The 20119-nt window shown below is 47.3% G+C and overlaps 1 protein-coding gene across 3 annotated transcripts in view; it reads left to right on the top strand.

The window, feature by feature from the left end:
* The window catches only part of GATA4 (GATA binding protein 4), a 28798-nt gene extending 9369 nt beyond the window's left edge, over positions 1–19429 (top strand). For 2 of the 3 annotated variants that reach the window (XM_066180108.1, XM_066180106.1), the window contains 5 exons: positions 10018–10187; positions 13002–13127; positions 13646–13733; positions 13992–14137; positions 14763–19429. In XM_066180108.1, coding sequence (XP_066036205.1) covers positions 10018–10187; positions 13002–13127; positions 13646–13733; positions 13992–14137; positions 14763–14945 — 713 coding nt within the window. In that variant the 3' untranslated portion in view covers positions 14946–19429. The remainder of the gene's footprint in view (positions 1–10017; positions 10188–13001; positions 13128–13645; positions 13734–13991; positions 14138–14762) is intronic. The other variant, XM_066180107.1, reaches the window with a different exon arrangement.
* Positions 19430–20119: the final 690 nt, after the last annotated feature.

Below are 20119 nucleotides of genomic sequence, written 5' to 3'. Positions count from 1 at the left end.
GTGGACGGCGCCAAGAAACTTTCATTGATTCCTCTGGGGCAGGTGTGGGAGTTTGAACCTGTCCCCAGGCTGATCTTGATTCGAGGCCTACTCAATTTTCCTCCTTATCTCGACTTTCGCCTATCTTATAATACCTGTTATTTTAGATAAAAAGTCCAATCAATTGAGTTAGAAAAACTGCAAGTTATATGTGGCCCCGATAAGTTCGGTACCTGCCGTTTTATTGGCCTGGGCTGCAAAGTGACCTTTGCAGATGCTTTATCATCCCCTCCTCCCGCCCCGCTCGGGGGCTGAGTTGACTTAACGTCCAGAATAACTAATAAAAGAGGAAAAGAGAAGGGCCAGGGGTTAGACAAACTCACTGTCCCCTCTAATGTGATGAGCCGTAGTAAACACCTTTTTGTTTGTCCCTGGCTGGAGTCCCGCTGGGAGGCCGGGATCTGGCCTGGCTTGTGCTGGTGCAGCTCCTCTGAGTGGGATTTATTAGTGGGACAGCTCCAAGTTGGAGGCAGAGCCTGTGTCTAAATCAGTGAAATTAGAACAGAACTGGCACAGAGGTTCGGATAAGTCAGTATTGGTCGGTGCTGTCATGCTCAGGAAGGAATTCGGCTTGTAGAGCAGTCCTACATATTCCACGTAGTCCTACACATGGTGTAGACATTTTTTATATTTATAAAGTGAGGGATTTTAATATATTGTGTATGTTTTACACACATGAGTTTTTTAAAATATACTCTGAATTGGAGGCAGAGCCTGTGTCTAAATCAGTGAACTTAGAACAGAACTGGCACAAGGGTTTGGATATGTCAGTATTGGTCAGTACTGTCATGCTCAGGGAGGGATTGGGCTGCTAGAGCAGTCCTACATATTCCATATATTCCTACATATTCTATATATTCCTACACATGGTGTAGACATGTTTCATAATTATAAAGTGAGGGGGTTTAATATATCATATGTGCTTTACACATATCAGTTTTTAAAAATAAATATATGCGTGCATTTGTGCACATATATACAAATATATATGCACACACCATTCTATATAGCTAAGTTCTACATGGTCACAGAATAATAATAATTTTAATGGCAAAACCAGAAAGAATTGATTTGAGATGGTTCCTAACTTGCTACAGTGGCATTCTCAAGCACACCCCAGGCGTCCCTGCCTATGGAAGATGGTCTGGAACTAAATGATGTTTAAAATCCTTTCCAAACCAAACCATTCTGTGATTCTAGGACATGCTATGAGTATATATAAAAAATATGTATGTTTATATATATGTGTACCACACTCACACAAATATAATAACAATAATACAATTGATTATATTCCTACAAGAAAGATTTTGCCTGTTTGCTTTGGATAAATATCTGTTCTCCTGATCTGGGAAAAAAACCTACCCCAAACTTTGAGTTTCTGGCATTGTAGGATTGTAGAAATGCACGTTTTAAAATCCCTAGCAAGACAACCACCTCAGTAGTGGATGAGGTTTTGGAATGCCCAAGGATGGACATTCCTCCATCTCCTAATGAAAATCTACAGACCATAATCTTCAATCACTGGTGAAGGATCATCTTGGGGTTGTCCTGTGCAGAGGCAGGAGTTGGCCTCAATGATCTTTGTGGATCCCTTCTAGCTCAGGATATTCTGTGATTCTGAGATAATTGTTAGCCCCTGGCATGGTCCAAGCACAGACCATCTCAGCCTGAGCCCAGCATTTCCTGGTGCAGCTCCTGGGAAGAAGTTTGGATGTGGTTGGGGTCTCAGAACATTTGAACATGGCCAGACTCTGCTGGCTGGTCTTAGGGTCAGGCTTCACCACCTACCCAGAAGCTGGCCCTGGTTCACCAGTCACCCCACAGCCATAAGGCAAATTCCCATGGCTCAGTCATGGAGCAGCAGCTTGGCAGGACTCCACAGCACACCTGCTTGTGGTCCCCTGTGGGGACACCAGGAACAGCTGCACATGACCCATGACCTGTTCCCAACTCAGAAACAGCTGCCCAGGAGGGATCATGGCACTGTAAATCCCCAAGCTTTTCTGATCCTCTTCATTTTTTCTCACTGTCCTTTCCCTGAGGCCATCAAAGAAGAGTCTCTAGAGGGGCACATCCAGTTGGAGATGGGCCAGATTTCAAGCAGGGCAAGGCAGTGGCTCTTTTTTCTTTGCCAAAAGAGAGAAAGACCATTTCCAGGTGCCTCCTGCCAAGCAGACCCCAGGCTGTGGCTGACTCCATCTTGCCCATTCCCTGGGCTCTCCATGCTAATCTGAGATTTGTTAAAAAATATTTGGACAGTCGAAAAACGGAGGAATCTCCTGTTTATCCGAGGAGCCTCAGATATTTACTAGTGTGAGAACTGCAAGGAGGAGTAAGGAAAGGGAGGTCACCTTGGTGGGTGGGAGTTCACTCAGGCACAACTTGACAGTCAGCAGAAGCTGCTGTTGGACACCAGGTCATTCTCAAAGAGGTGGCCAAAAGACTCCCACCAAAAGACCCTCAGGGATGTCTGCATTCCTGTCTCCTTCAGAGAAGGCTGTGCACCTTTGGGATGTGGGACATTTTCCTTCAGTGTGCGTGTGTGGACTGTCTCTCCACTAAGCTCTGGGACAACCACAGGGCTGGATGGTTTGGGTTGTGGTGGTTTTGGTGTGCTGGAGAGCTGTCAGTGCTTTTCCAAGCAACCAGGCAAGCCATTCCCCCAGCTCCTGCCCCTTCCCAAAATACTGTCTAGATCTGATTTAGAGGAATCCAGCTTGTTTCCACCCACCCTTCTTCCATCCATTTCTTGTCTCCAGCTGAGACTTTTGGAAGTTGTCCTCTTGGCCCTCTCCAGTGTCACTCCTTGTCATGGGGAAAGGACAGTGTCACCACGAGATGAAAAGCCTTGCTCAAGGGCATCCTATTGCAGAGCCAAGACTGAACTCCAAGCCAGGCCCAGAATTTACCCAATCTTCCCACCATGGCCCTCCTGCACATGATCTCAGCTGGTGCTTTGGCTGCTTCCACCTCCACCGTCCTTCAAAGCACGGAAAACATATCCACGAAGGAAAGGAGTATTCCTGGCTGCTGGCAATGGTGTGTGCCACAGACCTTGGCTCGCTGCAGGCAGAGCAGGGAGGGCTGCAGGGGAGGGACACAATGTTCCCTTTGCCTTGACGTGAAACATTTGGCCTGGGAAGGGTTGCACGGGAAATGTTTCGCCGTGGTGTTTTGTGAAGCCGGGGGAGAAAGCAGATTTCTTTGCCTTCTGGAAAGCCAGACTGTAGGGTGAATGTTTCCTCAGCAATAAGTAGGGTCTTTATGTTTTCAGAGGGAGGACTGTTTGGCCCAGGCAGCTAACTGGGTACACAGCCATTTTCTCCACCATAGATGTGTCAGATAAATCCTAAAACTTTCTGGGATGGCATCAAGCCATTTCTGTGAGGCTGCACAATGACGCTTTTTGCTTGAAACCGTGTTTCTGGCTAAGTGTGGAGAATTTACCTGGTTCCCCACTTCCTGCAGATCCTCAATCACACGGGTGATGCCTTCTGCTAATCCAGACCAGGGGAGAGCAGGGAGCCACATTCCCACAGCACCCAGCCCAGTGATGGGCCCTGCTCAGACAGGCACTGTCCCATTCTCCCTGTGTTTAGATCCCATTGATCTCTAAAACCCTGGGTGAATTTTCCCCAAATTCTGTCTGAGAGGACACAGGAAGGGAAGAGGGAGCAGAGGGGGAAAAGCCAATGAACAAAACCTGTTTTTACCAAAACACCCTTGTCTCCATCAGCTCCATCCTCACTTTCTGATCCTAGCCTGTGTGCCAAGCTGGTGATGTCCCCATGGAGAAAGGAAAGGCTCACTGACAGCCTTCCTTTGGCTACAGAGCTCCCCCATGCATTAATTTGGGGTTTTAAAATTTGTAGTCACTCACTGCCCATTCCTCTTTTTGTCTTTCCTCCTTTTTTTTCCTCCTCTGCCACAATCCTGGATCAACCAGCACTTTTAACTTGGCTGTCGCCTGACCAGAAACCTTTTGGTGGGTTTTCCCCCTTGAAACTTCAGCTTCTGGAATCATGCAATTCATGGAAACACCTCGACACATTCCAAAGAAATAGAAGATGTGACTTCCAGCTCCTCTAGCTGCAGCAAAATGCTGGTTTAAAGGACCCCAAAAGGCTTGAAGAGTAGGAAGGATTTCCAAACTGCCACTTTTTAATGGGAACAATTTTGGGATTTGGGACAAAGTGGCTGGGAATGGTAAATCCTGTTTCCCCTGCCATGCTGTTGTGGCTGTCCCTTGAAGCAAAAGGTGAGGGTGTCCTGGGTGGGATTCCAGGGTGTCCATGTTCTTTGCCTCAGCTGCGAGTGCCCCTGAGAGTCCATTTGGGGTTGTGTATACATAGGATCGTGGCTCTCACCTCTTATCATAACAAATTGTTTTAGGAAACTGCTTCTCTGCTGGGAAAACTGCTCTCAGGCTCTGTTTAGAGCCTGTAAGTGGCCTGGCTGTGTTTGAAGGACAGTTCCTCCTTTGCTGAGTTGCTTCGTTGGGTTGAGAAGACACTTCTGCAAGGGGAACTGTTGATATCAAATATCTCTCCAGCTATAAACAAAACTCCAGTGCTATATTAATGGAAGTCTCTTTCTATCCAGAGAGGGTGAAGGCAGGAGGGGGCTGGAGGGAAGTAGAAGACAACCTCATTGTTTCTCATGCAGGAGGGTCTGACCCAAACCAGGGTAGGGAGGGCTCTTTGTCCCCTTCCACAGGATGGTTTGGGAAGAGAAATTCATGAATTGGATGCTGGCTCTGAACTGAAGGATTCAAAATCCTTCCTTTTTCTGTTATAATTTCTTAGGGTCCTGATCCATCAGGTTTATGCATTCAAGGTGATCTCTCCAATCTAAATAGATTTAATCACAGAATGACTGAATGGTTTGGGTTGGAAGGGACATTAAAGCTCATCCAGTTCCATCCCCTGCCATGGACAGGGACATCTCCCACTATCCCAGGTTGCTCCAAGCCCCATCCAACCTTGCCTGGACCACTTCTAGGGATAGGTTGCTAAAGAAAAGCCCAACGGTTTGGACTTAGGAATGGATGTAGTGCTAGGCTGGCAGAGTTGGGTTTTTCAGAGATGGTGGAAAGAAGTCACTTCAAACCACTCTCCAGGCTCAAGCCTTGGGCTGAGTTGCAAGTGGGTATCTGTTTCTTCTGTTTGGGAAGGCAAAATTCCTCAGGCCTTTGGTGCTGGAGGTATGGGCTGGCAGGGCAAGCTCCCATCTGCTTTTTTGATGACCACAGCATTGTCCATACAGGTCGATCTCAGTGGATATGAAGGGCCCCTCCCAATGACCAAGTGTCACGAAGGGCCACATCCAAGAATTCTTTTTTCCCTACCAGAGCCCCGTGCCCCACTCAGGAGTCACTGCTGGCTCCCTGGGAACTGGATATCCCATTGTGGAAAGTATTTCTGACATGAGCATACTCAAGGCCTCACCCAAGATTAGGAGGCTGTTGTGCAACACACAAGTGACATTTCCTGCCCTGGGGACCTTGCAGTGCTCATAAACAGTAGATGTGAGGGGAAAAAAATCTAATTTTACACAGCAAGCTGATGATCAGGATAGGGATGGGACACAATCCATCCTCTCCACTGGTCATTCAGTGAGATTTCATGATCTGCTTTCATGTGAGAAGCTCCTTCATTGACTAAAGGCAGGGTTTTACAAAGAATTAAGTAGAAGGCTGTCAGGATTAGTCAACACCAGGGACCCAGCCCATAAAAAGGACCGAATGATCCCAAGATACAAGATAAGGGCTTGGCAAAGGCACGTGGGGAAGCTGAGCATTCAAAGAGGAAGACGAGGCCACTCAGCACACACAAGGCTCCCCCAGCCGTGGGCTGACATCCTTCTCAGCCTGATCAGCAAATCCTTCTCTCAACCCTGTCCCAGTGCTGGCTGTACCTGGCTTCGGGAGAGGGTGTAAATCTTTCCAGCAGAAAGGCCATTACAGAGGTCACCGGATGGACCCATAAATCTCCATTATCAGGCAGCGGCTCCTGTGCCACAGAACGGAAATTATTGCCCTGAGTGGGACTGGGGGAGCCTTTCCTTCCCCCCTCATTGTTCAGGGCCCTCCGTGAGCCGCTCGGGCCATTTGCTGCCTGAAAAAATGTTTCCTTTCCCGGCTGCAAAGTACAAGGAATAAGTGTCAGGGGATCTCATAATGCCAGGATTTAGAGCTCCAGCCCTGAGCCAGAAGCCAAGGAAACACTTTGCTCCTTTTTTCTTGGGGAGTCTCCTTAATCCCCCATTATTAATAACAGTGACAAATTAAACAATTAGTGCATTTGAAGCCTGGTGACCTCTATGCCCAATTTAGCTCAGCCTGATGGTGGATCCCAGGTCCAACGGGCTCTGAGCCCTGGGAACATTTTGGTTTCCTGGGTTCTGAACATCCACCCACACCAAACTGCGCAGGCTGCAGGTGTTCAGGTGACACTTTCTCATTACTCTGTAGATCTTCAGGGTTTTTCAGAGCAGGGGGCATGTGTGGCCAGAAGGACAGCTCAGAAAGCTCCCCTCAGCAACTCCATCCCGGAGTTAAGAGATGCTGTGAAATTTTATACATATATATTCATTATATATATACAAAAATAATAATTATAAAAATATAATTTGTTCTAGAAAGAAATCCAATCCCTTGTTTCCCACTTCCTTAGGGCCCAAACAAACATGCAGTAAATGACACGCAATAAATGATGACACGCACCAAGCCCATATCATCAACTCTAAGCCAACATCCAGTAGCTCCCAAGACACCTTCCATGCCATCCCAAAGCATTCTTTGAAGCAGGTGAGGATATCTCTCCTCCAGGTGGTACCTCCCTAGGTCAAGGAACTCTCCCTGCTCTGTCGGGGCTGCAGGAATGTTTTTAATGAGGTTGCACTCCGCCGGTGTCATCTGACTCAGCACTGGGTGGTGCCCCGAGGGGACACACCCATCTGATAGGGCTGTGATTAGGGAGAGCCACCCATTGCGTGGAGCCTCGGTGTCCCCGGGAGCAAAGTCTGTCCCTTCCCATCTCATACACCAGTGATTCCTGTTTATGAACGTTCACAAGGATCACCTTCGCCTGCAGCTGAGAGGGGAAAGTCTCACAAGTGTTATTGCCACGGAAGCAGAAGAGGACTTTTGAAAACTTCAACCAGTGAAAGTTTGGATGGGGCTTGGAGGAACCTGGGATAGTTTAAGATGTCCCTGCCCATGGCAGGGGGCTGGAATGAGATGGGCTTTAAGGTCTCTTCCTACCCAAACCATTCTGTGATTTTATGGAAGTCCGTTGAGAGAGACGTTCCAGTCCACATACCATGGAAACTGGGAAAAAAACCCAAAACCAACCCAAAGGCACCACAGAAAGAGGGAAGAGTATCAGTCAAATGCAGATGGAAAGGGGGAGCAGGTCTCAAGGCAGGTTTGCACTGGTCTTTTGGGTGTCAATGAGAAACCAACACTGAAAATAACCTGCCACTGGAGCTGGGTGTCCCACTCTTGGGAAATAACATTCAACATTTGGCAACAAATTATTTATTGCCAGAAGATAGGAGACTTACATTTTTCTAAAATCAGAAATATATCCATGCTTGATATTTTTTTGAGGCACCTTCTTATTCAAGAACTAGCCTAATTCTTAATATTTCCGAGGGACTGTTAGGAATTTTCTCCTTTGTCTTTGATTAAAAACTTTCATATTTTGGTTTCCTGGTGGAAAAATCTCCAAGAAAGATAATATTTTGTAATTAGTCACAGGCACAACTCAAATCACTCAAGTTTTAACTGTCACCTTTTGATTACCTCGGCTCTGCTAAATTCTCCCTGGATTACGTCCACAACTCTGTACTGAATTACTTTCTAAGAAGAGGGGATTTTTTACAGGAAAAAAAAATTACTGTGAAAATACTTTGGCTTTTTCTTTGGAAAATTATAATCAAAAACCTCAACAACTTCTAAGACGAAAAAAAAAAGTGAAATGTTTTCCTTTCTTGAGATTTTTCAAGGAAACGAGTTCTTTCCTGACCAGCTGTTCCAATCCTGTCTCTTTTTAAGGAAGTTTATTTGATCTAGATCTTGGCTGTGACTCAATTGTCATTTTAAGGGGGAAAGTGAGGGTTATGGTATCACTGAATCCATGTGGACAAAAATTGCCTGGAGGGATTCTCATCTTTTTGAAACCACCAGAATTGCTCCAGGGTGATGAGATTTTCCTAAGCTGCTGGGAAAATGCTGGATTCCTGCTTTTCTGGCTCCAGAGCTGCTTAGGTACAATAAATTACTGCTATCTACCATTTCCCCATGGGCACACGGTGTAATCTCCTGCCACTTTGAGCCAGATTTTCTAAGGAGAATTAGGCTCACATGAATATTTGTCTCTGTTAACTGGCGCCACTTCATTAATTTTTTTGTCCTTTGGCCACTTCATGGTTATGCAGTTTCCTGCAGATTTTCCAAAAATAGTCTGGGGAAAAGAAAAAATAAGGCCGTGTCTGAACATAACCCTTGCTAGACATCAGAGGATCCACACGGGATTGAGGCACAGCTCAGCAAGAAGCCAAATTTTGTTGGTTTAGCTCCTTGGGGAGCATTTGTCTTCCAGCAGGAAGCTGAGATTTTTGTGTAAAAAAGCAGGTGGACGAGCAAAAAGCACAGCGATGTTCTTGGTTTCTTTAAGGGTTTGCAGGGAATGGGGAGTGAGCTGTGTCTTTCCAAACGATGATGCATTTGAGCTGTGTTGTGCTGACCTTTGAACCTCCTGGTCCTGCCACAGCCAGAGGGACTGGCCTGGCCCAGCCCAGGGCAGTTCAGAGAGTGACAGAATGGTCTGGGTTGGAAGGGAATTTAGAGTTCATCTCATTCCATGCCCCTGACACAGGCAGGGACACCTTCCACCTTCCCAGGTTGCTCCAAGCCCCATCCAACCTGGTCTTGGACACTTCCAGGGATGGAACAGCCACAGCTTCTCTGGGCAACCTGTGCCAGGGCCTCACCACCCTCACAGGGAAAATTTTTTTTCCTAACATCTGATCTAACCCTGCCCTGTGTCAGTTTAAATGCATTCCACCTTTTTATATCACTCCATGCCCAATTGTTCCTCACATCCCAGCTGCAGCTGAGCCCCAGTGCAGGATGTACCAGGAAGGCAGTGGGTGAATGCAGCAAGCCGTGGAGTGTGGCATCAAGCACAATACAGATTTCCATCAAAAGCTGAGCTTCTAACAAACATAAATTCCCAACAATCCCTGCTGGCTGTCAGCCTGAGCTGGGGTTTGAATCCCAGAACCATGGAATGGTTTGGGTTGGAAGGGACCTTAAAGACCATGCATTTCCAACCCCATCCATTGGGCAGGGAGCCCTCACGTTGTACATGTGCATTCCTGTAACTCAGGAGATGTTTTCCGTGCAGAGAATGGGGTGAAGGCACATGAAACTCCCCTTGGCTCTCTCCAGACATTCTCCCCAGCAGAGGGGTTGGGTGAGGAGCATTCCCATGGGGAGAAGGGCACATGGAATGGTTTTGCCTGCCCAGCTGAGATGCAGCTGCCTGACCTCTGGGCAGTTCTGCTCTGTGGGGTTTGTGCTTATCCATGGTCTCAAGAATCTGCCTTGATGGTAACCAGGGTTGTTTGCCTGCCCTGATCTGCTGGCCCTGGCTATGGCCAATCTCAAAACCTGGATAATTTTAGAGCAGAAGGGAAAGGTTTCTATTTCTCTCTCCTGGTGTCCGTGTCCCAGCACATCCCTGCTGCCACAGAAGTGCCTGCATGGCAGGAAAAGGAGTTCCTCTTCCCAATAATCCCAAGGGGGGTTCCTTGGGGAACTAAGAGCTGTTTCTTGCCACCTATAAAATCTGAATATTTTTGATTTCTTGAAACGTTCCTTCTGGGCTAAACCGAGAAGCAGAGCCACAATTAAAGGTACAGCCACCTAATTAACTGAGTCTTTTCCCTTCTCTCCCATCCTGGCAGCAGAATTCTTTGATGACTATTCAGAGGGGCGAGAATGTGTCAACTGTGGGGCCATGTCCACCCCGCTGTGGAGGAGGGACGGCACGGGGCACTACCTCTGCAACGCCTGCGGGCTCTACCACAAGATGAATGGCATCAACCGGCCCCTGTTCAAACCCCAGAGGAGGCTGGTGAGTCAAGATCACACACCTGGGGTGAGGAGGAAGCAAAGAAATCTTGGTCAGCTGGAGATGATGGGGTGTTTCAACTTCATCTGCCCAGACTTTCAAAACAAGCCGGATTTTCTCATGCTTGGGACACTCCAAGTACTGCCCAGAGCAGTTCTCCAGACACGCAGCCAGGCAGTGGAAGGAGCTGTAGGACACGGGGTGATTTTGGGATTTGTGGTGTCAGTTCAGCAAAAGTCAGTCTTTGCTTTAGTATCACTGGAGGTATATTTGGAGGAATGGCAACTCTTTCCAGTTCCAGCACAGTACCAGTCCATCTTCTCTTAGCCACAGGAGTCCCTTGTCACTGCTGGTTGAGTCCCTCACTTCATGGTGACTTTTCTGGATACTTTTTTTGAATATTCTGCTCCCAGATCCATTGGGTGAGGTGAAGCCCCCATTGCAGGGCAGGTCAGGGCATCCCAAAGCCTGTGGGGTCAGGCTTTGGGATGCACAAGGAACCTGGGGGACAGGAACAGGATTGTTCAGCCTGGAAAAGAGAAGGTTTTGGGTGGACCTAATTGCAGCTTTCCTGAAGGAAGCCTAAAGGAAAGACAGAGAGAGACTATTTACAAGGATGACAGGACAAGGGGGAATGGTTTCAAACTGACAGAGCAGGTTTAGATGGGATATTAGGAAGAAATTCTTCCCCGTGAGGGTGCTGAGACCATTGCACAGGTTGGCCAGAGAAGCTGTGGCTGCCCCTGGATCCCTGGAAGTGTCCATGGCCAGGCTGGATGGGGCTTGGAGCAACCTGGGATAGTGGAAGGTGTCTCTGCCCATGGCAGGGGATGAAACTTGATGATCTTTAAAGTCCCTCCCAACCCAAACCATTCCATGATTCTGTGAGCTCCGTGTTGATAATCTGCTGCTCCTTGCTAGTTTTGGTGAGGGGTTTTGGGAAGGTCTCTGTGTCCCCAGTGACAAGAGTCCATGAGGACAGGCTGAGAAAGTTAGGACTCTTCAGCCTGGAGAAGAGAAGGTCTTGTGGAGACCTCACAGCACCCTCCAGTATCTGAAGGGTCCTACAGGGAAGCCATGACTTGTCATCAGGAACTGGAGTGACAGGAAAGGAGCAATGGGTCCAGCTTTAAAGAGGGGAAATTTAGGTTAGATACTAGGAAGAATTTTTTACTGTGAGGGTGGTGAGACTCTGGAATAGGTTACCCAGCGAGGGAGGCTGTGGATGCTCCAACCCTGCGAGTGTTCAAAGCCAGGCTGGATAAGGCCTTAAGCAGCCTGGTCTAGTGAAGGAGTCCCTGCCCCCGGCAGGGGAGTGGGACGAGATGAGCTTTAAGATCCCTTCTAAGCCCTTAAAATTCAATGACCCTACAACATTCTACGATTTCATAAAGTTCCATGATCATGAACTCAAGCTAAAAGCAGCCACCTGAAAGCCAGGTTTCCACACTACTTGTTTTCCACGAGGCTCCATCCCCACCCTGCCCAGCCCTGCCCAGCCCTTGGCATCGCTCAGCTCTGTCTGTGCCCAAACCCAGCCGTCCCCTGCGGGTGACCAAAGTGACAGCGGCAGCCTGAGCGCTGCCAGCAGCCACGGGCACCGAGCGCCCTCTTGTGAAACGCCTTTCCAGACACCGAGTGATCCCGGCAGGATCTGACCCCGGCACACGGGACCTTCCCACTCTCATGCACTGGCCTCTGAGGCCTGAGCTTTAGAAGGGTCAGGCAGGTGTGGAGGATGTGATTTTTTCTTCCTCCACCTCCCACTCTACTTCCCAGCTCAAAACTTGTTTTTTATATAGCTTCAAGCCCGTTGCTTTCTCACAGTTGCCTTCTGAGCCTGACCAAACCAGTTCATCCACAAAAGGAACTTCCTCTCTGCTCCCTGCACTAATTCATTAGTGAGACTTCCTATTAATTATCCCTCTTTATCAAGAGGAGGAAAATGCTGCTGGAAGCTTCTCTTTTTTTTTTTTTTTATCTTCCCCTTGAGGTCTGTCTATGAGCAACAAAGCACAAAGCCAGCAAGGAATATGTAACATTTATGGTATTGATAACATTTTTTTGGGATAGCCACGATGCCTGGAAGGGCTTGGCTTGGGAGCTGGAAAAGGCAGGATGGTCTGAGATCCAGACACCTTAGTGTAGGTGTGTACACATGCAGGGAGTCTCTAAGCTGCCACTAGAGCTGCTGGAAATCTGGGGCTCTGTTCAGGTGATGTGGGATTCTGGAGAAAGGAGGCTCAGTGGGGACTGCCCCTCCACAACTCCCTGACAGGACTGGGTTGGGCTCTGCTGCCAGAAAACAGGGACAGGAAGAGAGGAAACGGCCTCAAGCTGTGCTAGGAGAGGTTCATGCTGGACATCAAGAAGAATTTCTTCACTGAAACAGTGGTCAGGCATTGGCAGGGGCTGCCCAGGGAGGTGTTGGAGTCCCCATCCCTGGAGGTGTCCAAGGAAGGTCTGGCCGTGGCACTCAGTGCGCTGGGCTGGTTGACAAGGTGGTGATTGGTCACAGGTTGGACTCAATGATCCTGGAGATCTTTTCCAACCTTAGCGATTCTATTTCATGTCTCTGGTGCCGAGATGGCCCATGAAAACTGAGACCTCCTGGAGTCAGTGGAAAGACAAGAGGGGCAGAAGAGGCAGTAGGGCAACTGCAGAGGGGCAGAAAGAGAAAAAGCCAGAGGAATAAGAGAGGCAGGAGGAGAGGGAACCCCGAGGAAGCCTGTTGGAGCGAGCTGGTTGGGATGTGGGGTGCTGCGGGTGAGGGCACTGCAGGGCTGACCATGTTTCCTTGCTCTGCTGTCCCCACAGTCAGCATCCCGCCGCGTTGGGCTCTCCTGTGCCAACTGCCACACGACGACCACCACGCTCTGGCGCAGGAACGCTGAGGGGGAGCCCGTCTGCAACGCCTGCGGGCTCTACATGAAGCTCCACGGGGTAAATCCTTGCTGTGGGAAGGGTGTTCACAGCACCAGGCTGGGGCATGGGTTCTTTACACACCTCTGTGCTCTCCTGGAGATGTTTTTCCTGCTGTCCTTTTGGGTTTAGTCCCCGTCAAGGTTAATCACGTTTATATCTGCAAGGGGGTGTGCATGCTGGGTATTTCTCACTCACTAATTAGGTCCCCTTTGCAAATAAGTCTTAAAACCTAATAAAACCAGGCCCAGATTATTCCTACATAAATTCAGGCACCTCAGTAAAAAATCCAAGCCAGAAGAAAAAACAGAGCTATAGTTCCCTTCTGGCCCTAAAACACGCAATCCATGGTGTGATCTGCCTTCTTATTCCCATTTGGATGCACATCTTGAATCTCTCTTGACCAGGGAATTTGGGCTCCATCTTATTGTCACTTTCAATTAAACCAGTTCAACCACAAGTTAGAACTGGAATTATGTTCTCTTAGATGATCTTAAGGACATTAAGAAACTGATGTGCCTTTCTATTTGGATCCACAGGTCCCAAGGCCTTTAGCCATGAGAAAAGAGGGAATTCAGACGAGGAAACGCAAGCCTAAGAACCTTAACAAAACAAAGGCACCCGCGGGTAAGTGTTGAATGAAGGAATTTATTTTATTATGTGTATTTGTGTGTGCACTTGTATTTCTGAACACAGTGCCCTCAAATTAGAGATTAGAGACAAAACAGGCCAATTTATAAAAAGTGGGGTATGTCTCAATACCTGAATACCCTTCCAACTATTTTTAAAATTCATTTTTACCACACTAACTTCTGGGTGAGTGAACACAGCTCTGTGATGAAAGGTCTTCGGAAAGAGCCTGTTTTACCCTCTGGTTTCTCCCAGGCCCATCCAGCAGCGAAAGTCTTACCCCGACCACCAGCTCCAGCAGCAGCAGCAGCAGCAGCACCACGACCACCGAGGAAATGCGCCCCATCAAAACAGAACCCGGGCTCTCATCTCACTATGGGCACCCCAGCCCCGTTTCTCAGGTACAGAGGGGAGGTGCTGGCAGTGGGGGGAAAAAAAAAAAAAAAAAAAGCGAAATGGGATGGTAGACATGGGGAGAACATCCTCAAAACTTTACTTAGGTACTTAAAGACAAGCACCTGAAGGGAGGCTTCAGGAAAAAATGGAGAGAGACTATTTACAAGGGTCTGGAGTGCTAGAACAAAGAGGAATGGCTTCAAACCGAAAGAGAGCAGGTTTAGATTGGATATTGGGAAGGAGTTGTTCCGTGTGAGGGTGCTGAGGCCCTGGAACAAGGTGGCCAGAGAAGCTGTGGCTGCCCCTGGATCCCTGGAAGTGTCCAGGGTCAGGTTGGATGGGGCTTGGAGCAGCCTGGGACAGTGGAAGGTGTTGCTGTTCATGGCAGGGGATGGGAACGAGATGATCTTTAAGGTCTCTTCAAACCCAAATTGTTTAGTGTTTGTAGAATTAGAAGGAAAGGGAGAGACAAGGAAAGAGCCTGCCCAAAGTATCCCACATAGGCTGCAATCTCCAGCCCTTGAGCAAATCCAGACATATTTTTACACCAGCACCAGCCCACACTGAAGGGATTCATATGGTTCCTCTACGGTATGAAGGTTTTTTCACAGCATTCTCCTTTTTCCATAGGCATTCTCAGTCTCTGCCATGTCCGGACATGGATCATCCATTCACCCTGCGATCTCAGCTCTGAAGCTTTCTCCCCAGGCTTACCAGTCCGCCATGAGCCAGTCTCCCCAAACCAGCTCCAAACAGGACTCCTGGAACAGCCTGGTGCTGGCTGAGAACCATGGGGACATCATAACTGCATAACCTGGCCCTTTCCCTGTGAACTCCAGGCTGATACGCTTGAGAGATGAAGAAGATGCCATGTAATCATCAAGTCAATGTTGTCTCCACCTCTCCTGCCCTCCTGCCTTCTCTCTCCTCATGAGATGTTCCAGCAAAGAGGTAAAGAGAACTTACCTGAGGTGTAGGGAAGCTCTTATGAAATGAACAGAGAAGACTCAAATCTCAGAGCAACTCAAGGATTTGAAGCCTTTTTTCCCCACTTTAAATGAGCCTCTATATTTGACTGTCACCACTTACTATGAAACAGCCAGAAACACAGAGATGGACACAGTTCTTGAGTTTTATTTAACAATATCTGGCATTTTAAGACTCAGACAATGGTGGAGCAGAGACACTTCTGTCACCACCCATTCTTTTCCCGAACAGAAGAAAATGCCACTGTCTTCTCATGACCCAAATTCAGTGATCTTTCACCAAATGGAGCCAGTTCCATGACAGTTTGCTGAACAGACTTCACTAGAGATTCTTTAGTGGCTTTAGTGGATTTGATATGATGTAGGGCAGAGAAAAGAAGAGACATCCCTCTTCCTCCTCAGCTCACACATGTAGAGCATTGTCTTCATTTTTCTAGATGGTCTGGAAAGCTCATGAATGTCTGTATTTAATAGTAACTCCTTTCCTATTTATCACCACAAAATCATGGGACTATGTTTCCGAAAGGTTGTTGGCTGAGCCTGGAGTAGGTCTGTCCAAAGTCAAAGGGGGATTTTGGAAGAAAGAGCCTTCTGGAAGAAGGTAGATGAGACCCATGCTGGTCATCAAATCCTGGAGGAAATGGCTGAGCTCTTCCCTGATGGATGGCAACAAGCCAGGCTTAGAGATGATTCAAGAGCACAGCAAGTGAAAGATGCTCCTCTAATGCTGCTGTGCCATTGCTTTTCAGACAGATAATTTAATTATTTTGCCTATTTTTATGTTGGTTTGGATGCCACTGGTGAAATCTGACTGTCACTTATTTTTGGGTGTACTGTGAGTGCCCACTTTCCCCCTAACAGCTGGCTCGTGACCATTTCCCACCTCTAGTCCTTCAGGATTTCACTTTTTGCAGCGAGCAGTGGCTTCATTCAGGTGGCAGAGGCCATTTTCTTTATCAAGCATGTGCACAGACTTGCTTGCCTGCAAGAGAAGCACAACTCCATCAAACAAGACTCGACTGTTTGCTTGCCCATAAGGCTCTCAGCTACCAGGGAATCCTGGCAAATGTAGTTGGAAGAGATGCTAGGAGCCCATTGACTCATTCCCTTTTCCCAAAGGGATCAGTCCTGCCTAATCCAGCCCTGACTGCTCTGCCTCTGGTTTAACAAACTCAGACTCCAGCACTGCAGACACCACAGCTCCCCTGGGCAGTTCAAGTGCTTCACCAGATGATTCCCATGACTTCTGCATCAACATTTCCATGGAAGGACAGCTTTGCCTGTCCACTCAGAGAGTTCCTGGGAGACCTCATCCTGCAAGATTCTTCACTCTAGTTTCTGTCTGCTCCCAAGCTCTGTTTCCCTTCTTGCCTTCCCAGCTCCTTTCTTTTCCTCCCCACATCCAGAACTCGAGTACAGAAATTCCAAGTGAAAAATCTCTAAGGGGGGTTGTGCAACCCTCTGTCTCCCACTGTTTAATATTCCCTCAAAGAATGTGGGAATGTTAAACACAAACTAAGGCACGTGGCTTGGTGAAGAGGAGAGCTATGGACAGGTTTGAAGCAAAATGAATGACACCATGTTGTCTTTGTTTGAACTCACCCTTTTCCTCACGGTGGTATAAAAGCTTCTCTGAGGAGAAGGATTCAACTGGACTGGTCATAACTGGAGAGTCCCAGACCCTCCTGTATTCCCTTTTCTCTCCACAGCTCAGATTTGCAGGGTTTTGGAGGGGTGACAGAGCCTCCACACTCCCTAGAGAAAAATACCATGGCAATGATGCCATGGGAACAGGTGGGTGGTGTTTGCACCAGTTCCCACTCTGTCTTGCAGAGCTAATGCAGTGCTTAGCCTCATTAGTGCTAAATACAGATGAAGGAAAGACATTCATGGAACATGAATAAAAAGAAATTAAATTCTGTGATTTTGTTCAGATCTGCTAGGCTTTAGAGAAGAGGCCAGAAATAGCAGTGAAAAATACAAATTTGAGGTGAAAACACAAAGGTGTTTCTCCATTGGTAGGAAGATCTTTAACCAAACTTCTCCTTGAAGTAAATCCCTTTGTAAATGGCAATCGAGCTCTCCTGGGATCTGGCTGTGAATTCCTGGCCATAACACAGCAGCCTGCACTACAGAATGCCACGTGGCTCATGCCAGCTTTTGAGATATCCAGAACTACTCTGGAAAGCCCAAGAGGGAGTGGAGCCTCGTGGAGAGGATTAAAAGTCCAGACCAACCACACCCTAATTTCTTTTTCCATCTGGAGGCTCACAGTGGTTCTGTCTACCTTCCCTTCCCTATTTCTGTGCTCCTCCTCCTTCCCTCAAAGCCAAATTCCCCAGTGGATTTTTCCTCCTGCCCTTAGAACCCACTCAGAGATGCCAGAAAGAACTCTGCTTATAATGCCAGAAGGAAAAATCCCTGCAGAACATACCTGCCTTATGTCTCCTTGGTAGAGATTTATGAACTGGATTTTAGCCTTCCTCAAAGCCTGAAAAACAATTCTTCAGAGTGAGGAGCATTTACAAGTCCCTGCTAACAGAACAAGAAATCTGCTTTCAAAAGGTGAAGCTCTGGGGGCCATGAGGGCAGCTTTAGGGGTAGAGGACAACTCTTTAGGGGTAGAAATTAGCTCTTTTGTCCCCCTTTCTGCAACAGAAGCAGAAGTTTGGATACACCAGGTTCTGTGGTTCTTTTCAATCACCCAAAACTGTTGTAGAGCTGCTGTTGGCCCAAGAGATTTTGTCTTTTTCAGGCCAACACTGATATCAGGATGATGAGAGACTGATCTCAAGATGCAGCATCATCATTTCAGGTGGGGTACAAACACACCAAAATTGATGGGTCCCCTTCTTCAGAGCTTCTAATGATAATATTACAGAATAATTTAGCTCAGAAGGGATGAGATCAGGTATCTCAAGGCCCTCTTCAGGTAACTTTTGAATATTCCCAAGAATGGAAATCCCACCACCTCTCTGGGTTTCTGTTCCAGTGTGTGCTGGTTTTGCATTGATTGAAGAAATCTGTGGCAAAACCCAATTAGAGATGAGGAGCACTGAAACAACGAGCAGGTAGATCAGGCTGCAGAAATAGGGGCATCCAAGATAGACTTAGATTGGTGAACTTGAAACCACCACACAGTGTTTGACTACCCTCATGCTGGAAATGTTTTTCCAAGAATCACTGGCAAATTAATTGCTCACACTTGGGGACTCCCGTGGAAGGAGTCATTGTGGGAGGCTGAAAGTTATCTCCAAGCCCAGGAATCACTGAGCCACGACTTGCAGGTAGGAGCTGGGATGGCCAATGCAGGATGGCAAACTCCGGAGGTGACAGACCAAGGGATACTCACAGGACAAGAGGATTAAAGTGCCGCCACTTTCAGGACACTCAGTTCCTTCCAGCAAGAGGAGCAAATTACAAAATTCCAGGTTCCACCTGAGCTCTGCCTTCCTGCTTGTGATGGGGAAGGCAGTTAAAGCCTGCTTTGGTAATGAATTATGTACAATTATTAGAGACCCATTAAGGCAAAGTAATTATTGGTTTTATTATTGCTTTTATTGCTGGGGAACCTAGTGAAATCCATACCAGGTCCTACACAAATACAGGACCGAGAACTATCCCTTCCCTGAGGAGCAAGAGGGAAGGGCCCACTCCTGCAAAACCCTTCAGCACATTTAAAAATGAATTTGTGGGATTTGTTCCCCTTGAGATCATCCCTAATCAGGAAAATTTTGATGCTGAAGGGTTTACAGGTTTGGTTGTGCCAAAACCAGACCTTGGCACTGGCCCAGAGGCCACCAAAGTGAGATGGCAGATGAGAACCAGGGCAGGGAGGCTAGAGAGGTCATTTAACCACTTCCAAATGTCTTTGCTCTTTGTGGAAGTGCAGTATGTTGATCCACTTCAGTTATTCTTTGAAAATTTATCAGACAAGGTCCACAGATCACTTGCAATCTTATGGGCTTGGATGGAGAGGATGCAATCAGGAGGAGCTCGGGAATATTGCAAGAGAGCTTTAAAACCAATCAACAAGTCTCAATCTAACATTGAAGCTGTGACTATGTCAGGGGTGGTGTTTTGTTTTGCCTTTTTTTTTTTTCTCCCCATGTATAAAGTTTGAAGCTTCCCAGGTCACCTGGGAAGGTCTCATGGAAACAGACACTTATTTGTAAGGGGGAGAGGGAAACCAACCAACTGAACAAGCTGTAATTATTTAAAGATGTAAAAAAATATCTATTATGAAGTAGTATGGCTACCAATCCACGTAACTTCTACACCTTTAGAACTAATGGAAATAAAACAATGATAATAAAACCAGAAGGTTTCTGCTTGATTCTGTCTACCCTCATAGGCTTCTTGGAGAGGGTGGGGGGTAAATGATGAAATACTGAAAACACGAAATGCACCTGGAGAAGAAATGGTGAAGTGGGTCCTGTCTCAGAGAGCTCACAAAGAAAGAATTACAGGGAATTTAAAGTCAGAAAAGATGAGATCAGGTTTCTCAGAGCCCTGTTCAGTCAAGTTTTGAACATACCCCAGGAGGGAAATCCCACCACCTCTCTGAGTTCCTGTTCAGTGTCTGACCATCCTCATGGTGGAAATGTTTTTCCAAACCATAGAATGTTAAGGGGTTGGAAGGAACCTTAAAGCTCATCTAGTCCCACCCCCTGCCATGAGCAGGGACACCTTCCACTAGACCAGGTCGCTCAAGGCCTTATTGAACCTGGCCTTTGACACTTCCAGGGATCCAGGGGCAGCCACAACCACATTGGGCAACATGTTCCAGTGTCTCACCACCCTCAAAGTTAATAATTTCTTCCCAATATCTAATCTAAATTCCCCCTCCTTCAACTTGCACCCATTACTCCTTGTCCTATATAAAATTCCTATATAAAAGATTATTAATGAGAACCAAAACCTTTGGTAAATTAATGGCCTAGATCTGGGAATTCCCAAGCAATGAGTCATTGCAGGAGAATCAATGTTGCTTCCAGGCCC

The sequence above is a fragment of the Chamaea fasciata genome, unplaced genomic scaffold (genome assembly GCF_029207755.1).
Source record: "Chamaea fasciata isolate MVZ Bird 193981 ecotype frontalis unplaced genomic scaffold, bChaFas1.0.hap1 SCAF_3, whole genome shotgun sequence".
In the NCBI taxonomy this organism is placed as follows: domain Eukaryota; kingdom Metazoa; phylum Chordata; class Aves; order Passeriformes; family Sylviidae; genus Chamaea; species Chamaea fasciata.
The sequence above is the reverse complement of the archived record's forward strand: the minus strand, read 5'-3'. Positions and strand labels throughout refer to the sequence as shown.